General features: G+C 37.0%; 1 protein-coding gene across 5 annotated transcripts in view; it reads right to left on the bottom strand.

The window, feature by feature from the left end:
• The window catches only part of tcf3a (transcription factor 3a), a 31,868-nt gene extending 11,647 nt beyond the window's left edge, over nt 1-20,221 (bottom strand). The window contains exons 1-6 of one of the 5 annotated variants that reach the window (XM_067528716.1): nt 19,772-20,221; nt 16,514-16,610; nt 16,047-16,119; nt 5,650-5,723; nt 1,535-1,610; nt 798-838 (exon numbers count right to left, since the gene is read on the bottom strand). In XM_067528716.1, the coding sequence (XP_067384817.1) occupies nt 798-838; nt 1,535-1,610; nt 5,650-5,723; nt 16,047-16,119; nt 16,514-16,567 (318 nt within the window). In that variant the 5' untranslated portion in view covers nt 16,568-16,610; nt 19,772-20,221. The remainder of the gene's footprint in view (nt 1-797; nt 839-1,534; nt 1,611-5,649; nt 5,724-16,046; nt 16,120-16,513; nt 16,611-19,771) is intronic. The other 4 variants (XM_067528713.1, XM_067528717.1, XM_067528715.1 and 1 more) reach the window with 4 other exon arrangements.
• Nucleotides 20,222-20,686: the final 465 nt, after the last annotated feature.

Genomic DNA, 20,686 nt, shown 5'->3' with positions numbered 1-20,686 from the left:
TCAAATCCTTGCAAAGAGCAGACACCCGACAACAGCAAGTTTCATTTTGACCTGTAATCACTAACTACAGCTTTAGCTGGTGTAGACTCTATAGTCAATGTTGTCCATGACTCTGCATCATAACTCTCATCTCAATTTTTGTCTTTTTTTTTTCAGCAAAATTTGCATTGTTTATGAAACGCTGGTAGGCACCATGTTTGTTTTGGCTGAAAAGCACAATCATTTCTGAAATCTTCCAGGATTTGTGGGGTTGTTTACCTCCTTCCTGTCAGAGATTTAAAAATCTGTGGCAGTTGGTGAAAACAGTATTTAAGTGTGAAGTGCCCACTCTTTGAAATTCTTAGTTAGTCTTCAAGGTATGTCCCCACTGCTATTTGGAAAGTGTCTACCCAGTGTCTCTCAGTCAGCTTTTATTAGCAACAATGATTCTGACCTAAAGTTTGAGATTTTTAACACTGCATTAACTCTCCACCACTCTAACTCACTTACACACACACTACAACTCTCACTCCCTTCTAATACGTCACTTGATATGACACTAAAATAGGGGCATGGTGGCATATTTGGTACACATACGTAGAAAATTTACTTGCATTGTCTCCCAAAATAGTTGAAAAATGTGACTAATGGTTGCCATCTTGAGGCCTCAAATAGGTACTTATACAAGTAAAGTAAAACTAGCAAAACAATAAGACTATTTGTCAAAAAAAGAATGAAGAGAAAAGTATAGAAACTTTCAGAGAATCCCTGCCATTCTAATTAATTTATTAATGTATTCCCAGTACGTAGCAATTTACCTGTGTTGCAAATGATGAGTAGGGTCCTCGCTCAGCCTTCCCTGTTAATAAAAAGTAATATAAAACCAGGTTATAATCATAAAAAATAGGCCTTTATGTCATATCAAACTACAATTTGGCCATTCCCCTTTCTCTATCTGGGTGACTTCCATCTGTCTTTGGTTGTGTGTGTGTGTGTGTGTGTGTGTGTGTGTGTGTGTGTGTGTGTGTGTGTGTGTATATATATATATATATATATATATATATATATATATATATGTGGTATTTATGACCATGGACAGCAAAAACAACAAAAAATTGGTCCATTATAAGTGGTTTAGGGGCAATTGTGCCGAACCTCTGTTCCCTCCCTTGACAGTTAAAAAGAAGGGGTCTATAGGCCATCGCAATCCCAGGGGAGAGCCTTGTTTGTGCATGGGTGCCCTTTACACGTCCCCAACCCCCTCCGCACCAAACAAACCCCTCCTCCACATCCTCCCTGATTACCCCACTCCCTTCATCCATCGTCACCGAACCATAAATATGGTTTGCCCTGGAGTGGTGCATTACTGTCTAACCTGTAAATGGCTTACTCTTGCAAACAGCTCATTGTTTTAGCTCAGTCATACAGTCAATTTCAAAAAGTCCTATATAAGAAACACTGGCTTTAAAATTCCCAGATTGTCTTAGGTTTTTAAAAAGAATATGTGCAAGCTGTGACATCTATGCATCAACAACTTGGCTCAATTTAATCTTACCAACAATGCCTGATCCAAATATGGGAGCTGACGCCATACCCTCTTGCTCGCTGTAAAGGCCTTCTTCTCCGTAACCCTGAGAAAATGACATCAGAGGCATAAGAGATAAAACAATATTTTCATAGAAATAAATAACAACCATTTTAAAAAATCTTTTTAAAACAGATAGGAGAAACAGCTGCCAAACTAATATTTTAGGCAGGTCTAAAAATGCTCTGTTTTGAAGGAAAATGTGAATATGGAATAACTCAGCACTAGTATGTACGGGGTAACTGTAGTATCACTAGTTTAGCAGGGCTTGACATCACGCTTTTTACACTACTTGAACTTTGGGCAAGGAAATGAGATGCTTTACTTGCCCGATAGCTAGATTTACTTTTCCAAAACAGAAAATCTAGGCCGATTAAAAGATTATTAATAATCAGGGTTTTGAAAAGTCAATCATATCTTATTAACATACCAAACATAAAATTGAGAGGTAATACTAATATATAATATCCATGTTTGAAATTAATAAAAAAAAACATTTTTAACTTGGTCAGAAATAAATATTAAAACTCAAAGGTATTTTAGCTTTGAATACATTTTTCTTGAGAAGTGAGCTCTGTATTACAAGTTAAAATAACTTAAATAGGTAAAAATAACTAGAGGATTAAATGTGATCCTCTATTTTTTGCTGATTGAGTATGCAGAAATACTACAGTATAGTCGTGGAATATAAATACTAATTACAGGTCATGATAAAACCAGAGAATGAGATGAACAGCAGAAAAAAATAACATGCTCATTAAAAGTGTCAGCCACATTAATATAACATCTGTATTCTGATTTAACACCTGGTATTTAGCAAGCTAAATGATCCAAATACTGGAGGGCCTGACTCACCAATTATGTGTTTTGCATCCTAAAACCCTGACATGACATCAATGAGAGTAAAGGGCCTTTAAATAATGTATAATAATATACATACAATATTATAATAATACACAGGGCTAGACATTAACACTTGCCCAGGGCAAGTAAACTCTATAATAAGACAAGTGGAATGCATCATGCAGTTGCCTTATTGGGCAAGCAAAAAATAAATGTGACAGTCTACAGTGTTTCCCAAACATTGATTTTATCTGTGTCCCCACACAACAAATTGGTTAAAATCATCAATGCTTTAACAAGTTTTAGATATGAGCTGCAGCTTCCAGTCAAATATACTGTGTGAATGTGGCAAATTATTTGTGTTGTTAACAAACTTTAGAAAATATTAAAGGACTAGCCTTACATTTGTTTAGCAATAGTTAATGCTGTTTCTGATTTAAACATAACTGAAAGGTGTATCCAAGACCAAAGACCAAACATTGCCACTGTTGAAAGAGGCTGCCTGAACCTTTTCCTAAAGCAGATTATTTTACATTACATTTTACATTGTGCCACATTATTCAGTAGTAAACAAGTTTTTTTCTCTTCATCAAACATACACTACTACAATAAAATTAAAAATACTAGTATTGAGTATTGGGTCCAAAACTGGCCTTGTGTATTCATACTCAAAACTTCTGCGATACCTCACCCAATACCACGTCAACCTCCGGAGGTTGGTGAAGGAGTAAAAATGTCTGCGGTTTAAAGCAGTTTTAAGATATCGAACGACAAAAGTAAAGAGGAATGCTACAGTATTAACCTCCAGTTGCAGTCACACAGTTAAACTCATGTTTCTTAAGATTATTTTAAACATGTCAAATATTTGCAACTGACACTGGTGATAACCAAGAGAGAGTTACAGAAACTGCACCTGTACCTGAGGTTTGCTTTATTTTAGAAAGGTATTTTTCCTCCATATTCCTCTGGAGACTTTACAGTCCTTGTTGTCCAAGCCTCTCCTTCCCAAATCTCACTTCAAATCTGTGTTCATCTTTTTTCCTTTTCTTTTTTTAGGCAAAACTTGACATCTCGGTTGCACATTTGTTTTGGAAGAGGAACACACAAATTTTTTTGTGTTCTCACAGGATTTGTGGGTTTGTCTACCTTAGAGCATAGAGCCATCAGTTCTGTGCTCCTTCCAGACTGTCAGAGACTGGAAATCTGTGACAAATGGTTGGAACAGTGTTTAAGTGTGAATTGTCTATTCTCTGAAAACCTTCAGTTGTGTCCCCACTGCTATTTGGACTAGCTCCCAATGTCTCTCATCAGCCTAACTGTGCAGAGGATAAATACAAATTTAATTTGAGGATTTATAAGAATTTTACTGTCAACAACTCATATAGAAGCATAACAGTTTACAACTCATATTGGTACACAGTATCAGCATGTACTCAACTGGAATTATTTGTACTCAGTCTGGGAAAAAATGGTATTGGGACATCCCTAAGTCTAACAATCTGAGTGACTTTGGCCCTGTGATGGCTGTTGACTGGGTCAGAGCAACTCCAAAATAAAAGGTCTTGTGGGGTATTCATCATATGTAGCAAAAGTGCTGCAAGTAAGGACAACCAGTAATTAGCAACTGAAGGATCCTTGCCCTCACTGATTTTCTTCACTACCTGTTGCTGATTCATTGAACAAACCTGATCCAGCCATTCATAAGCTGGAAGATACCCATTTAACCAAAGCTGCTCCCTGAAACCAAAACTCACTATAATATACATTCCTACTGCTGCTTACTATTGTAAAACTGTGGAATAACATGAACCTTAGTGCAATTGTAGCAATTGCAAAGGACCAGAATTGAAACTACTGGTATAATCTGTCTAGTCCTATACCACAGAAGAGCATCCGTAGCATAGATTGCTGAGAATTGTAATGCTGGCGGAGATTGGCATGAAACTTGTGTAGCCACAGACAAGTTTGAGGGCCCATGCTAGTTATAAAAAGTTGTGGCTAATTGGTAAACGGTCATGGTGTTGTGCCCTCTGATGCAATGACTTATGGATATAGAACAGATAATTAGTCCTACCAACGACTGTTTTATAAAGCACCCAAATCAGAATACTCACCTAACAGTTCTGGCAGTGATTCCACTTATTTATCTAGACTGTGGTAGTCCACCATCGCCCTAGCCTTAAGATTATCCAAAAGTATTTTTCCACCTTCATAACAAATTACAAGATCTCTAACTCACTCAAAATCACGCTGAAAATACTGGTAATGCACTGAAACACATACATTGTTTATTTGCATTTTCTTTTGCCAGTTTTATAAAGGTTCTGCAGGAATTTGAACAGAAAATTGGCTAATGAATTATTTAAAGTAACTAAAACGTTACTTTATAAACACAATGTTGGTTTGTAGTTAGCTCATAAATGTGTATGGGTTATTACCAAAGAAATTCTCTGCTGTATTGGAATATTGTACTATAATATGAGATGTCTGGGAGCAATTATATTATAAATTAGCAGCTTGTCACTCTTATGTACATATTGCACTTACTTTAAGTAGGATAAATCCTTCTGTTCAGATCCACTGTTTAACTTGTTGAACCAGCTTTTATGAGGCATAAAATAAATAATAATAATAATAATAATAATAATAATAATAATAATAATAATAATAATAATAATAATAATAATAAAGGTATAGTAGCTCAAATGTGGTAATAGGTCAACCACAATGTCTAATCTTACCAACTTAACTCTGATGGCTTTCTTTCAAGAAAATTGAATAATCTGGCTTTGTTAGTACTAATGTTAAGGCTGAAAATCTGGTAATTTGAGCAGTACAGATTATATGTTATCATCTTTAAATTGCTGTAAGATTTAATTTAGGCAGTTCAAAACAGTGCAAAAGATAACATCTTTTAGAACCAGCTTTTATACTTCGGTGGGAATATATAATTGCTAAGGTTAAAAAAAACAAAAAACAATTGTCTCTAGTAAATACATTACATTCGAATGTATTGATAAATACATTCGTATTTGATAAATACATTCGTATTTATCAATTATAAAGTATTCATTACAGGTATACAATTACAATTATTCATTAACTTCATTACATGTCACAAACATTTGTGTTTGTGTGTGAAGAAGGTATAAATTACATGATCAGATCAGTGTTTCACTTAAGCTAAGTAGCACAACATTTACATGGCCAAGTTCAGTGAAGTAAGTGAGGGTAAACCATACCCTTCCCTGAGTGAATGGTGGACTGTTCTGCTCTCCTGGCCCCCAGGGACTGGAACCACTCCTCTCATCTATACCTAGAAGACAAAGAACTGGGTTAGGTCAATAAACTTCTAGAAAGGCAGACACACTTTTAACAGGGATTCATGGTTTGGAAAACTAATTTTAACCTCAGAAAATAATGACCTGCTTTGATACAGGTTTTCCAGGCTGGTTAAAGTAACCTCCATCGAAGAGCTTCACTTCGTAGCTCACACAGACAGCATAGTGACAACGCTGTCACATAGTGTGGATAAGAGCTGTAGGAATTTTGAATAATTAACACCCAGTATGAGGCTCCCAGAATCATCCTCAACATTCTTCATTCTCTACTCTACTCCTTTACATTTTCCATGGCAACAGTCATTCAGTGCCTATCTATTCTCTCATATTAGGTCACTGTAAAACGGACTTATGGTCTCAATCTTACATAGCTGACTCACGTTATCCCTGGTCACTGGACAGCTTTTAGAAAGGCATTGTGTTTGAAAGCAGTGATTTTAAAGATTGGTGAAGCAGAAATTCCTGCCCATCCCCGTTCTCTCAATCTCCTCTCATACTGCAATTCAGCATCTCTGGGGGAAAGCTGAAGCTTAATTGCACACTGATTTGCATAATTGTGCATATTAATGAAGCTTAGCTCTATGAATATTCATATTTTTGTTTTGTTGTCTAATTAAAAAGCGGAGAAGGGAGAGGGGCTGGGGGGTACAGGCGGGCTAGAATCATGACAAGATCAGCAGCAGAACAGAGTGATGGGTCCACAGCGCTGAGAGCTGCTAGATTGCAGTGACAACTGTGATCTATACACACGACGCCAGTAGAATAAGAGATGAAGGAGACAATGTGTTGTCCCCTGTCTATAGCTGACTGTCACTCCATGCATCAAACAAAGATGTTAAGTAAAACACATGAACCATTCATGTCCACTGTAAGTCACCAGTTTCCAAACTCTAGACATTAAAAGTCATCTACTCAGTGTTTTGTGTTTGTGACTACATTACACATTTCAGAATTAGAAGGACTTTGACAAGTAAACTAACCAGACTACTAATACTAATTACATTGTAAGTTTAAATGACCAATTTACAATTAGTATTCTCTAAAAAATAAATATCTAAGCTTACAGACAAGAATGCCTTAGATTTTAGGCACTACTATAAACAAAAAGGCAACATTTTACTGGCCACACACCTGCATTACTACCATGTATTTAGAAACACATAGCACATCATAATTATGCAGCTAATTAGTGAAACAGAAACAAGTATTATTTCCCCCCTTCTTTGGGAGCACTGTAAGGCACTAGAAAAACAAATGTGAACTGTCACCACCCATTCCAAAAATAGCAGTGTATACATAATATTTACTCAACTACCCTGGATACCTTTTGCTAGGCAGGTGATTTTGGGTTAACAGATGTTAACAATGGGAAACTCAGTTTTGAGGAAATAATGGGAAAATGCATATAAAGATAAATTTTAAGATAAATAAGAAATTTTAAGATAAATATTTAAGGTACATGGGACAAATGACAAAGATTTAAAAACAATCCTAAAAGCATTAAAGATAAACTATATGTTTTTGACTGACATGGCAATTAACTGATATGATGATGAACAAAACTGAGCAGGTTTTTAAAAATTTTTCTAGTAAGAGCTTAAGGTTTTGTCAAAACTGGGGTTGTTCCCCCCTTGGTCATTATCCCCAGCATGCTTTTTGTTGAATCTGACTAATTATTTGCTCGTTACAGTTTTGCTCTGAAGCCTTTTCAGTTTGGTGATGTGTTTTCTCTGTCACAACATTACTCCATCTTATCCACAAGTATTCTCTTTTTTGCTTTCTGTGTGTACAGTTCACAATTTGTTGTTAGAGTCACAGTGTCGAGATACTATAGATCACACTCAAACATTATTTAGAAATGATATGTGTATTAAAGTATGAAATAAAAATTAAATTTTAAACAATAAATCTGTATTTTGTATTATTTATATGAAACAACAAAATCTTTAATTTTTACAGAACAAAACTGATGTTACAGTTTCCTTAAAAAGATTAAACCTATGAGAAAACCATGAGTACATCAGTAGTCAGACAGACTACAAAGACTGGAAAGAGAACATTAAGAAAAGGGTGAGTAACATCAGATAAATTCTCTGGTGAACCCCAATGCACTTTTCCTCCCTGCATGCAACGCCCCTTTAAGCATGGCTAGTCTATAATTACACAGAAAGAAATACTGGAAACAGACAACCAGCCTGAGTCATCGGCTTCATGAGCAAATCTCCGGCACATACATTGACCAAACTTGCAGACATGTCTTCGTTTTTACAGGAACACTGCCCCAGGCATATATAACTGAGTGTGCCTTTTTGTCTAAACACCTTCCTTCCCTTGGCAAAGTGACTCACACAGACACAAAGCATGATGTCAGATCAAATCTCATGAGATGGAACACTGTTAATGAAATTCTGAACAATGTACAATAACACGGGCCTAGCTTTATTAACCTTTGACTAACCGAAGACTTCTCAAATACAACAGTTTGCGCCCTAACCCACTTTTGCAGCAATTTAAACAACACTACTTTAATATCCTTTTGTTTATGTGATTCACTTACACATCTGTGTTAAAAAAATGAAACATTTTATGCAAATCTGAAAGTCCTCCCCTTCTGCATTTCAACCCAAACCCAAAGTTTAAAAATACATTTGTGGATTTTCGGTTTCTAGTGACCAAAAAATGAAAGTGCACTGAAAATTACTTTAACTGACTAGTGAAAGGGATTAAAAAGGCATATAGCAGGAAGGTTCCCAAAAGCCACACATGTTAAACCTCCACATATACAGATCTCTAACCATTCCAATAAAAAGGCATCTAACTGACTCTACAAAGAAAACATGTGGCAGCTGCTTCAAACAATTTAAATTAAGTTTGACTTAGTCTGTGTTTTAAGCTAATCACGTGAGAGAAGACATTTAAGCAACTAGGAAAACAGACGCACAGGTACTATCACCTCTTTCTACAGCATGGAACCTCAGGATTTGCCAAATATACAAATACAAACCAATCAGCCACAACAATAACAATAATACCACGTGATGACTTAATATAAAAAAATGGGGCGGCAGTGGCTCAGTAGAGTGGCCACCTACCAACCATAAGCTCAGAGGTTCGCGCCCTGCTCTCCCAGACCACATATCAAAGTGTCCCTGGGAAAGACAATGAACCCTCAACAGCCCACCCCCATTCCCAGCCCCGCAGTGCTGGTCCCAAGCCCGGTAAAAATTGGGGAGGGTTGGGTCAGGAAGGGCATCCGATGTATAGAATATGTATATCTGTACAGAATATATATGTATATCTGTATAGAATATATATGTATATCTGTATAGAATACAGATAAGTTGAGACAATGTGTAAAATTTAAATCAAAACAGAATGCAATGATTTTCAAAACTCATCAACCATTATTTTATCCACAATACAAAATAAAACCATATCAGATGTTGAAACTGAGACATTTTACTATTTCATGGAAGAAAAAGCTAATTTTAATGGCAGTAACAAATCAGAACAGGGCAACAAAAGGCTGGAAAAGTAATAGCTGCAAATAAAAAAACAAATGGAGGAGCATTACACAACTAATTAGGTTAATTGGCAACAGGTCAAGAACATGACTCAGTATAAAAGGAGCATTTCAGAGACGCAGAGGTTCACCAATCTGAGACAAACCACATCTAAAAATGGTGCGACAAATTCAGAAAAATGTTCCTAGACGTAAAATTGCCCAGACTTAAAGATTCCACCATCTACAGTATATAACGTCAGCAAACAATTCTGAGAATCAGGAGGAATCTCTGTTTGCAATGGTCAAGGCTGAAGGTCAAACTTGATGAGTGTGATCTCGGGCCATCAGGCTGCACTGTATTAAAAACAGGCATGATTGTCTACTGGGCATCGCTGCATGTGCTCAGGGAAACTTCCAGAAATCTCTCTCTGTGAACACACTCATGCAAAAAAGAAGCCATATGTGAACACGATCCAGAAACGCCGCTGTGTTCTCTGGGCCAAAGCTCATTTAAAATGGTCTGAGGCAAAATGGAAAACTGTTCAGCAGACTAAAGAGGAAAGAGACCATCCAGTTTGTTATTAATGGACAGTTCAAAAGCCTGCATCTCTGATGTTATGGGGGTTGCATTAGTGCCTATGGCATGGGCAGCTTACACATCTGGAAAGGCATCATCATATGCTCCCATCCAGACAACAGCTCTTTCAGGGAAGACCTTGCATATTTCAGCAAGACAATGCTAAACCACATACTGCATCCATTACAACAGCATGACTTTGCAGGAGAAGAGTCTGGGTGCTGAACTGGCCTGTCTGGAGCCCAGACCTTTCACCAATGGAAAGCATTAGGTGCATCATAAAACAAAAGCTAATATTTTCCATGAAATGGTAAAATGTCTGAGTTTCAACATCTGATGTTATATTCTACTGTGATTAAAATATGGGTTGATGATAAATATATATATATATATATATATATATATATATATATATATATATATATATATATATATATATATATATATATATATACACACACACACACACACACACACACACACATATACACACACGCGCACACACACACACACACACACACACACACATATATATATATATATATATATATATATATATACACACACATCATATTAATCATACATACATTAACTGTCTAATGTAGACAAGATAAAACTTTAAAAATGTACTGGTAGCTACATTTTAAAGCAGACTAGTGGTTGCTTCCAGTTTTGATTATAACCTGCCTCTTGGTTCCAGCTTTGTGGTTAATGGACAAACATACGAGTAGCAAATATCTTATCCTTAAATTCTGAAATAAACACAAGTAAGTGTTTTTCCTGGATAAGATGAACTACTCTTTCACTGTCCTACCTGTTTACTAGTTCATAAAGCTTCACATGTTAACGAGAATCCTGTAATTATTTGCATTGTTCAACTATAGAAAATATTAATGTCTTTAAAACGTGAATATTTAAAACAAAAACAACACTCTTTTTAAAATCACCGATAAGCTAACTCGTAAACTAAAACAGACTGACGATTTTGCCTCAACATGAGCAACTCTCTAAAACATGATCTGCATCGACTCCACCAAAAGAGAACCCCAAACATTTACAGATACATCCTTGAAGTCTGGAAAATGTAATATTTTGTCCAGATGACTGAAAATCTTGCGACTGGAAAAAATTCACTGTTAATTAGGCTATTTTACCAAGAATAACGAACAAAACACAGGCACTATCTCTGCACCTGTTGGTGCATTAAGTAAGGGACTGTCTGCTATTTACTGTAACAACAGAAATCTGCAAATAAATCAGCCAGTTGTTTTAAGCAAGTGTATTGCAAGTGTCCGTGGACCACGAAGGTAGAGCAGTCATCCACCAATTCCCCAGTTGCTGATTCGATCCTTGGCTTCTCCGGTCACATGTTGAAGTGTCCTTGAGCAGTGTCCTTGCTCCCGGTGAGTGTTGGCCAGCTGCATAGCAGCTACCCCATCAGCATGAGTGTGAGAATGAGTGAATGAGAAGCAGTGTAAAGCACTTTGAGTGCAGACCATTTACCATTTATTTTATTTTCCAGTCAAAATAAGTGTCTTTAAATTCACAATTTTACAATGGCTTCACTTCCTTCAGATTAATAAAAGTGGGGAATAAAACTCCTGCCTGTGTGTATCTTATTAGGCATTATCCAAAGGGCTTACTCTAATTGGTGTCATGTCAATGTTTTAGCTGCGAAACACATTTTTGAGTCAGGCCCTTTAGAATTTTGATCAATTAGCTTGTTAAATATACTGTGTAAAGTCAGGCTAGAGATGTTATATTATTGTGTCAAATATACATTTAATCAACAAGTTTTTTCTGCTTTTCATCTAGTCTGATTTTATCATAAACTATGCCAAATCAGCATGGGACACTGATCTGCTGTGGCAACATGACTCACGGGATAAGCTGAAAGGACAAAAATATTTAACAAAAATGCTGACTTATTATTATAAACTATAACACAATGGTATTTCAGCCTTCTTAAATAACAAACAAAAACAAATGACATAGTAATAAATTCAGTAATTAATTCAAAACTAAAATCAGTTACCATCATACTTTTTAAGAGCCTTAAATTATTGGATGCCCCTTTCAACCAGCTGTACCAAAGTTGCCCTAATATAGTTATTCTGAAAAAAATAATTTTCAAAACATTATATAGTAACTGTCAATTTTATGTTTCGTATATTAATAAAATATAATTATTTTCAAAATCCCAAATTCAAAATGTTATTTATCTTGTGATCTTTGATATTATTTAGCTTTGAAGTGTAGTTACCTAGCAAGTAAAAAATCTCAGTTAATATTTGGTTGAATATTTGAAACCTAGGGGAAAGATTTAGGATGTAGCATAATTTTAAGCATGAGGACAATACCATGAGCAACCACTGGATTGCTAGCATCTATGTCTCATTTGTAAGTACACACCTATCCTTGACAAAAGAACATGTAGGTGGCCTTCAAAAGAATGGAAAATGAAGAAATAAAGCCCCTAGTCTCTACCCTGCCCTTGCTTGGTTTACATTATACCTTTGCTTCAATATCCTGTTTCGTTTCTATTGCTATGCTAAAGACCTACTATACACACAAATTCAAGGATGAAAGTGTTTTGTGTAGGGCAAGATGATCTGCTCGCACAGGACAAAAGTTACATACATTAATTTGGTGTATCAATGCAGAAGTTTTCTTTTGGTGTAAGAAGTGGGATCAGGTTCGAGGGTTGGACTCCAGTGGAGACAATATACATGGCCAACATAGACAGACCTGAGGGTTGAGAAGCTGTCCTATAAGGGAGACCACTCACAGACCTAATTCCAACTAAACAGCTAGTGGAAAGTAAGCGGTGAGTTTTGCACACCAACAACAAGGGGAAAAAGCCTATCACTAGATATGAGTCTAGACCCGCTAGCTTCTAGAACCAGTATGTTGGCGGACGCATCTTAGCTTAAGTGTTGCGCCGGGTTTTGTACCGCACTTCAGTTTAGTGGTAAATGGTAAATAGTCACTTATATAGCGCTTTTATCCAAAGCGCATTACAATGTTGATTCCCATTCCCCCATTCACACACCGATGGTGGTGGCTGCCATGCAAGGTGCTCACCTGACCCACCAGGAGCAACTTGGGGTTCAGTGTCTTGCCCAAGGACACTTCAACATGTAGCCAGGAGCAGGGATTGAACCACTGACCACTGACCCTGTGGTCCATGGTCAACTGCCTTACCAAATGAGCTACAGCTGCCCATAGTGCCAGCAGAAGGTCACAAATGGTGCCCGCGAAAGACACTTTCAAGCTAGAGATGAGGAGGCCTGGTGCCATAGTACAAGTGTTGAACCAATTTGTATATTGTGCTATTGTCTAATCACTTTAGTGTCAGTTAGCAATATACACTCTGTGCCAGCGAAAGACACTTGATACTACAGGGGAAATGAGAGATTGACAACATGAGTTATGTTACCAGCTGGTGTAAATAAAAGTAAAGTGTAAAGTGTCAGGATGTCAGTCTGGTGCAGAGGAGAAGTGTGAGGAATGGGGCTTCTCATCACCAGTTTGTTCATTCATTAAGAAGTTTATCCAGGTAGTTGTAATCAACTTCATGAGTGGGTAAAATTCGAAAAAAAGGTTTTAGTAAAGACAATTGACACTGTTAAGACAAAGGCTTGAAGCCAAGGAGTGAGAGAACAGGTGTTTACTTTTACTTTTTATTTTCCTCATTGGACAAGGGAAAGTTGCACATACATCGGATACCACTCAACCCCGCAGACCTCAATCCATTATGACACAGTCTTGTGGAAATAAGGGACGAAACATGGCCAGTGGGAGGAGGACAAAGGTTCTCCAAATTCCACCCACTTGTCCTGATCAAAGTGGCAGGGGCTACGGGCACTTGGCTCATTTTCTGATGCTGGCATGAAGGAGGCCATTAAAAGAATCCTTAGAACCCTTATTAAAATGTGGATAAATGGGCAGTTGACCTTCGCAACATGGCAGGGGACTACAAACCAACATTTCAGGAGCTTGAGAGACTGATGCAAGGACATTTGGCCACTAGTTATTATAAGGTGAGACATCAGTTCACTGAATTTTTCTCCTGGCTCACAGACGAATGTGATGCACACAGTGGTCATGTTGCTTCAGAAGGAGGTCTGGGAATGGGAAAGATGTCACTGAAAATTAATCACCTGAAAGATGCCTTTCTGTCTAGAATCAAGCCAGAGAATTCTGATGCAGTGAAAAAAATAGCTGTATTGACATAAAAAGCAGGTTTCCAAACAACACGCTGAACAGAAAAAACAAATGCCTAAAGAAGCTGGAGAAATCTCAGCTGAAAATGTATGCCAGTGTAGCAAGCTCTGGCTGGAGCAGAAGTGACCGAGGTCGTGGCCACAGACGATAGAGGACACAGAGACAGCCAGCATGACCTGAAAGTGTGCCATAGCTGTGGGAAGAAGGCGATTTCACAGGCATTCAAGGTTTTCTTTCACAGCATGTTCTTCTTTCTAGAGATGAAGTTGATAACATTGATAACGATTCAGTTTAGTGGATTACTCCCTTTGATGATGAGGATATTGTGTAAAATGTTACATGTTAGTCATAGCCTTCTTTTATGTTAGGATGTCTATGTCAGAAAAACAACAATTGCTTTCCAGCATATGATGATTTGTTTTGAATCTGGTGAATTGACAGATCTGATGTTATATATGTGATGTATATACTATTTTGTTTTTTAGATCATAATATGATCAGAGGGAGTAGTGTTGAAGAAATTGTTGCTTTTCTATTACAACCCCAAATCAAAAAAGGTTGGGACAAAACCTAAAAACAAAAATGGATGCAGTATGTGTGTAAAACCTAAAAATAAAAAAATAAATAAAAAAAATCCCTGAAAACAGGCATGATTCTCTACTGGACATCACTGCATGAGCTCAGGAATACTTTCAGAAATCACTGTCTGCAATCCACAAATGTAAGTTAAAAATGTATAATGCAAAGAAGAAGCCATATGTGAACACAATCCAGAAATGCCACCATTATTTCTGGGCCAAAGCTCATTTAAAATGGTCTGAGGCAAAATGGAAGTTTTCTGTAGTCAGATGAACCACATACTGCATCAATTACAACAGCATGGCTTCGCAGGAAAAGAGTCTGGGTGATGAACTGGCCTGCCTGCAGTCCAGACCTTTCACCAATTAAAAACATATGGCACATCATAAAACAAAAAATCTGGCAACAAAGGCCCATGACTGTTTTTTAAATTTACAGTTTACACATCTTAACTTTTTGAATTGGGGTTGTAATAGTGTGTTCAAGTTATGTATCCTTTACATATTTATATGTATTCCATGATGCTCTGATTACTGTCTGGAGGGACAGTAGATATGTGAGAATGTGCAGATGAGCACCTCTTAGCCTGACCATGAAGATAGCAGAAAGAGAAAGTGGTGCATAGTTCAGCTAGAAAGGGAGTGACACATACCAGTAATAGCTGTGTAAAGGTATTTCCTTATTTGTCCTTTTTATACTTTATAATTTTATAATAAAACTGCTCTAAATACTATCTTGACTGAAATTCTGTTATTTCAATGACAGTGTAAAGAGAAAAAGTAGGGTGCAAAATTACAGGACAAGGGAGCACACTTAAAAGTACAAGAGATAATTTGAGAGTTTCCCATTATCCCCTACCCTCTACCTTTGTCTTTAAGTGACCGAATGGCAACAGTTGAGAAGGTGAGGAAAGAGACACCTGCAAGGTAAGGATGAGGAAGAGGAGCTGACACTTGATCTACATAACATAAAATAAGTTGGCCTGAGCTTTTTTTCCAATTACCTGTAAAATGTAATTCATTACCACAAATGTGGTTCACAATAATTTCTTTTTTTATTGACATTCAAAGCACAGTTAGTGAGTGAAGATGGGGTAGAGAATCGAAGAAACCCATCAATGGTATGATTTACAGTCAGGAGATGTACTATGGAGCATTACAAACCAATGGGGGCACTAGTATTACTTAAGGTGACAGAAAAGTAAAGAAACATTTTCTTTCTAATAAAATTTTAGACTAAAAATGTCATTGATAGGAACAATTTATTCTATTTAAAAGGTAAATAAAAAATACAGAAATCAGAAACAGCAGGACAGAAAATTTTATTTCTTAAAATGGCTCCAAGGCAGTTACCTGAGCCTTAGTGCGCACAGGTATAGATAAAAGAATAAATAAAAAGTTTTTGCCTTACCTGGACCTCCAAACTGACTGCTAGCGAGAGTAGTTGGTCGATTCCTACCATTTGAAACTGGAGGCTCAAACATCTAAAAGGCAAAGGAATGAAACTGTAAACAAACACATGCAAGCCCATGTAAGTCTTTAAGTTATATATTATTTACTAGTGCAAAGGTTAATTATTTGGCATTTCAAACTATTTTATCTCGTTTAATATCCTATTTAGCCAACAATTGCAATAGGTGTAAAGCAATCTATAACAGTCTCGTGAAAAAAATGGCTGATCGCTGTTTGCATTGCCATGCTTGAAGCCTTGACTGACCAATTCACGAATGCCTCGTTGCCTATTCAAATTTCAACCTACCTGACAACAGGACTTACAATGAAACTTTTACAACTTGAAAGTTATCAGACCATAAGCAAAGACCAAACTGTATACGATGCATATTCAACAAGTTCAAGCAATCTTCAGAAAGATCTTACCGCACTAAAATCCAGCAAGTCGTTGAGCTCCTTGTCTGTCTCCACTGCAGCCATTCTCTGCTGCTGTTCACTTGGCCCTTTCAGACTCAGCAAGCAACTACAAGCAGAGGTTGGGAGAATATGAGTATAGTTTGCCCATTCAAAAGTTGGTTGACAATCCTGACCAGCAAAGGCCCACAAGAGAAGAGCTACATATGACCAGAATTAAGGATCAGCACCTGTACCAATACCTTGATTCTAATATTATGAAGGCATTGTGGTTATAACTACTGGTACAGGTTGATGAAACGGTTCAACAACATAGAGACTGATTTATTGTGTTTCCCACTTGGCTGGACCATTGTACTAAAAATCAAGGAAATGCTATCATTTAACTAAAGCAATTATGAAGCAAAATAGGCTTTATACAAAACACATCTTATTTTCATCATTTTATTTAAAGCATCTATTTACTATGACAACATGTTATTTACCAGCATCTGCTCACTGCAACTGCTGAGATGTATGAACAGAACAACACAAAAAGCCTTGCAATAAAATCCACATAAGGAATCCACACAGGCTTCGGTTCTAAATTTGTTAATTTAACACTATATATTTACAATAACCAACACAAATATAAGCAGTGCAGATTTATGAGAGAATAAGAAGAAGAAGAATTTCACAATCAAATGTTATAGTAAATATAGAAAATATTTAGATTTACAACATCATTTGTGTACTTTGCAATTCTACATACTAGATGATTGTTCAAGTAGATGATGAGTCAAAAGCGTTCAGGTTATTAAATATAAGTTACAGAAAAATAAATTAAAAAAACATATTGGCAAGATCACCATAATGCACACAACCTACATCAGATGCCTGTGAGCTTTACAGGAAGCTTTATGCATGCTCAGGCAATTTATGAAAACATAACACAATTGTTAATGCCTATATCAAATGCTACAACTTCCATTTACGTAGCACATCCTTGCCTGAGACCATAATAATATAAACCAAGTAATGAGAGTTTCTCTGGTAGTCCACATCTAACTAACATGTGTGACCCTTAGTCAGTGCCTGAGTTCAAGCTGCTTTATCTACCTCAAAAACCAATCTACTTTACCAGCTCTCTTGGAAAATATGCAGAAAATGGTATGGCACATAAATAGCCAATGTATAGCCAATGTATAGTCAACGTATAGCCAATAAGCAAGTCTGAAAGCAAGGATCTTTCAAACATTTACTAAAGCTGGTACAAAGCAATCAGTTTACTATGAATGTCAATCATAGTGCCAGAATTTCTGGTCCCTCAATCGCTATTGCTTCAAAATGATCATATAAAGCCAAACATAGAAATCTTTATCTAAAAAAGAAATGAAGAAGCACTATCACTTGCTAAAAGTGGATTTTAATCAATGGAACACAAAAATAGATCCACAAGTCAATCAACAAGGCTGAGGATTTATAAACTACAGTAAATTTGCTCTGTTGTTTGGGCTGCTTTAATTCACTGGACTGTGATATTTTCTGTTTAGTATCCATTATATTGATTTGCACATAGTGAAAAAAGAAACAAATGCTAGAACAATAGGTACTACAATAGGCATATAGTATCAATTAAGTAAAAATTTTAACATTTAGGTGGGGTGATGAAGATTTTTCTGAGTAATGAGCATCATGAGAGGTCATGAGTACATTTGTGAGATATCACTGAGATGATATCACTGAATAACTCAGTATCAGTTTCAGAGCATGATTGATTTATTTTTCTTTATGCCCAAAATAATACATTGGGAAAAGAAAAATACCAATTTGTTTGAGTAATTGAGTAAATGAGTATTTATAGATAGATTTATAGATATAAAAAGTGCTATCTGAATGTATCTAATTGTTATATAAACTTTTACCAGGGAAACTCTCAAAACTATTGTTGTATAATGTTTATTTTATAGTGTTTTAACTCTTTAACTTACCTTGGTTATAATCAAGGTACAACGTGACAAAGGCAACAACAAGAATGAACCGTTTGTCTGATCTAATTCTAAAGGCATGAAAGTATGCAACCACTAAACCAAGTCAAGTAAGTCAAACAGCAAGCCATGTAAATAGCAGTATAATTGCTAATAATAACACACCTAAAGACTTTGAAGTAATGAACAATGCACAATCCTCCAGGAACAAACCAAAATATTCTGACATAAGACGATCTGGTCATGTCTGTACCCCACTGAGCTGATGTCAAAATGGGGAATAAGCGTTAAGCCCCTCCTAACAACTGAAAGTTGCATAGGCCTGAGCACCCCCACCTTAGGCCTGCCCATATGGAGAAAGGTTTAAAGGCAGTAATGGCAATACATCTCATACCTGGGGTCAAATAGGAGCGTTTTTGAAATTAGCAGTGTGCGTTTTCATGGTTTCTCGGCAGGTTGAATCCCTGCGGGACGTTTAAAAGGACGTAAAAACCTGTTGCCTGCCCTCACATCGAGCAGGAAAATGAGACGCGGATGAACACAAAGACTCGAGCCATCAAAGTTTCAATTGAGAGGTCAAACCGAAAAAGCAATAAAAAGGACATTTTGTCTTTTACGGATTGTTCAATTTGACATTTAAAATGGTGCATGATGTAGGAAATAAGGCTTCAGTTGCATTTTGTTGCCTCTTGCATTGGAAGTTTGTTTGGGGGGGGGGGGTGCAGGGGGGTAAAATGAATACCCCTAAGTTACACTTTTAGCTATAATGTATTAATCATTGCACAATTTTGTATTTTATATATGTTTATAGTAACCTATGCTTCATCAGGGAAGTTCTACAACCTCGATAACAAGAGGAAATGATTGACATTGTGGTCACGACTATGACTGTTATAAAACATATCATTAGTCTGTCCGCGTTGAACTAACGTAACTTCTAAAGATTTCTCTGTAGAAAAGCTACATACTGACGTCAGTAACGTTACAACAGACAGCTAGCGTTAAATCCCTGGGGAAGCTAACTCTGTCTGGCAAAATGCTAATATGCTGTAAAATTGCAGCTCATTCAAGTGAACAAAGAAGTATTTTCCAAGACACTCAAGGTACTCATACGCAGTAATAACACTGCAAGCTCGCTCAGGCCGGAGGGGACAACAATCCAAGACCCCGCTTTCCCGGCTGAGGTGCTCTAACTTGAACGACGCGCTTAAAACTTGATTATTATTCCGGTACCAATGTGACAGACAACTTCAGCTACACATGAATAAGCTGGTAATGAATGCGTATTTATCCGCATATTTACCTGGATTAAAAAGTGTTGCATCCAACAGGGAGAAATAAACGTCTGTAGTAAAGAGAAAAATAAAGTTAGGGATAGGATCCTTTCCCCGCGGTCCGGACTGAGCTTGATGAAGATGAGGAAAGACAATATGAACCACTCCTCCTCCGAGTCGACACGTTGTTGTCTTCGTCACGAAACTAAAAACACCTCTCTAACACGAAACATAACTCATGTGTTACTCCGTTTCCTCAGTGTTAGCGAAATTGTAACCATTTCATCCTCCAAGTAGACATTTTAACAGCCTCCACATTGTCGGTTCCAACGGCGTATCACTCCGCAACACAGCCCACGGGAGGACTTGGATACTGAGACATAAGCGGTGTCCAATTTCAACTGAACTGAAGTGAGCAAACGAAGCAGGTTTCGACAGTTTTTGTATTGATGCGACGTTTTCCTTAAATACTTCAAAATGTCACTGTTGTGTGCCTACAAACAACACAGAAAATAATCGGACTACCAATTCGCGGGGATCTACATCGAGCGGCGGATGAGGACAGCGGAAAGCCAAAACAGAGCAGAGCAGCAAAAGATGGAATGATAATATCGGAGGGAGGACCAATTGGAAACGACGAAAGTTTGATTGGCAAGTGGGGCGTCCACATATGTTTCAACATTAACCTTTAGGGGCGTCTCGTTTTGCCTATGGGTTCTCTTGCATTTTAATATTGTTCTCGAACAGTGTTTGAGCTACAAAAATGTTCACGTGTGTTAAAGAGAGCTGGGAGTTCACCCTGCATACTTAGGGAAAACATTGGTAAGATTGTAAAAAAGCATTAGAATTAAATTCAAGAAATTACATTAGGGGTGACCTTGATTTACTCATACCACTATATAAATAAATAAATGTTAAAAGATACTTGGGGCCATGCACAGATA

The sequence above is a fragment of the Channa argus genome, chromosome 14, assembly GCF_033026475.1.
Source record: "Channa argus isolate prfri chromosome 14, Channa argus male v1.0, whole genome shotgun sequence".
NCBI classification, from domain to species: Eukaryota; Metazoa; Chordata; class Actinopteri; order Anabantiformes; family Channidae; genus Channa; species Channa argus.
This window is presented reverse-complemented; position numbering and strand designations above follow the sequence as displayed.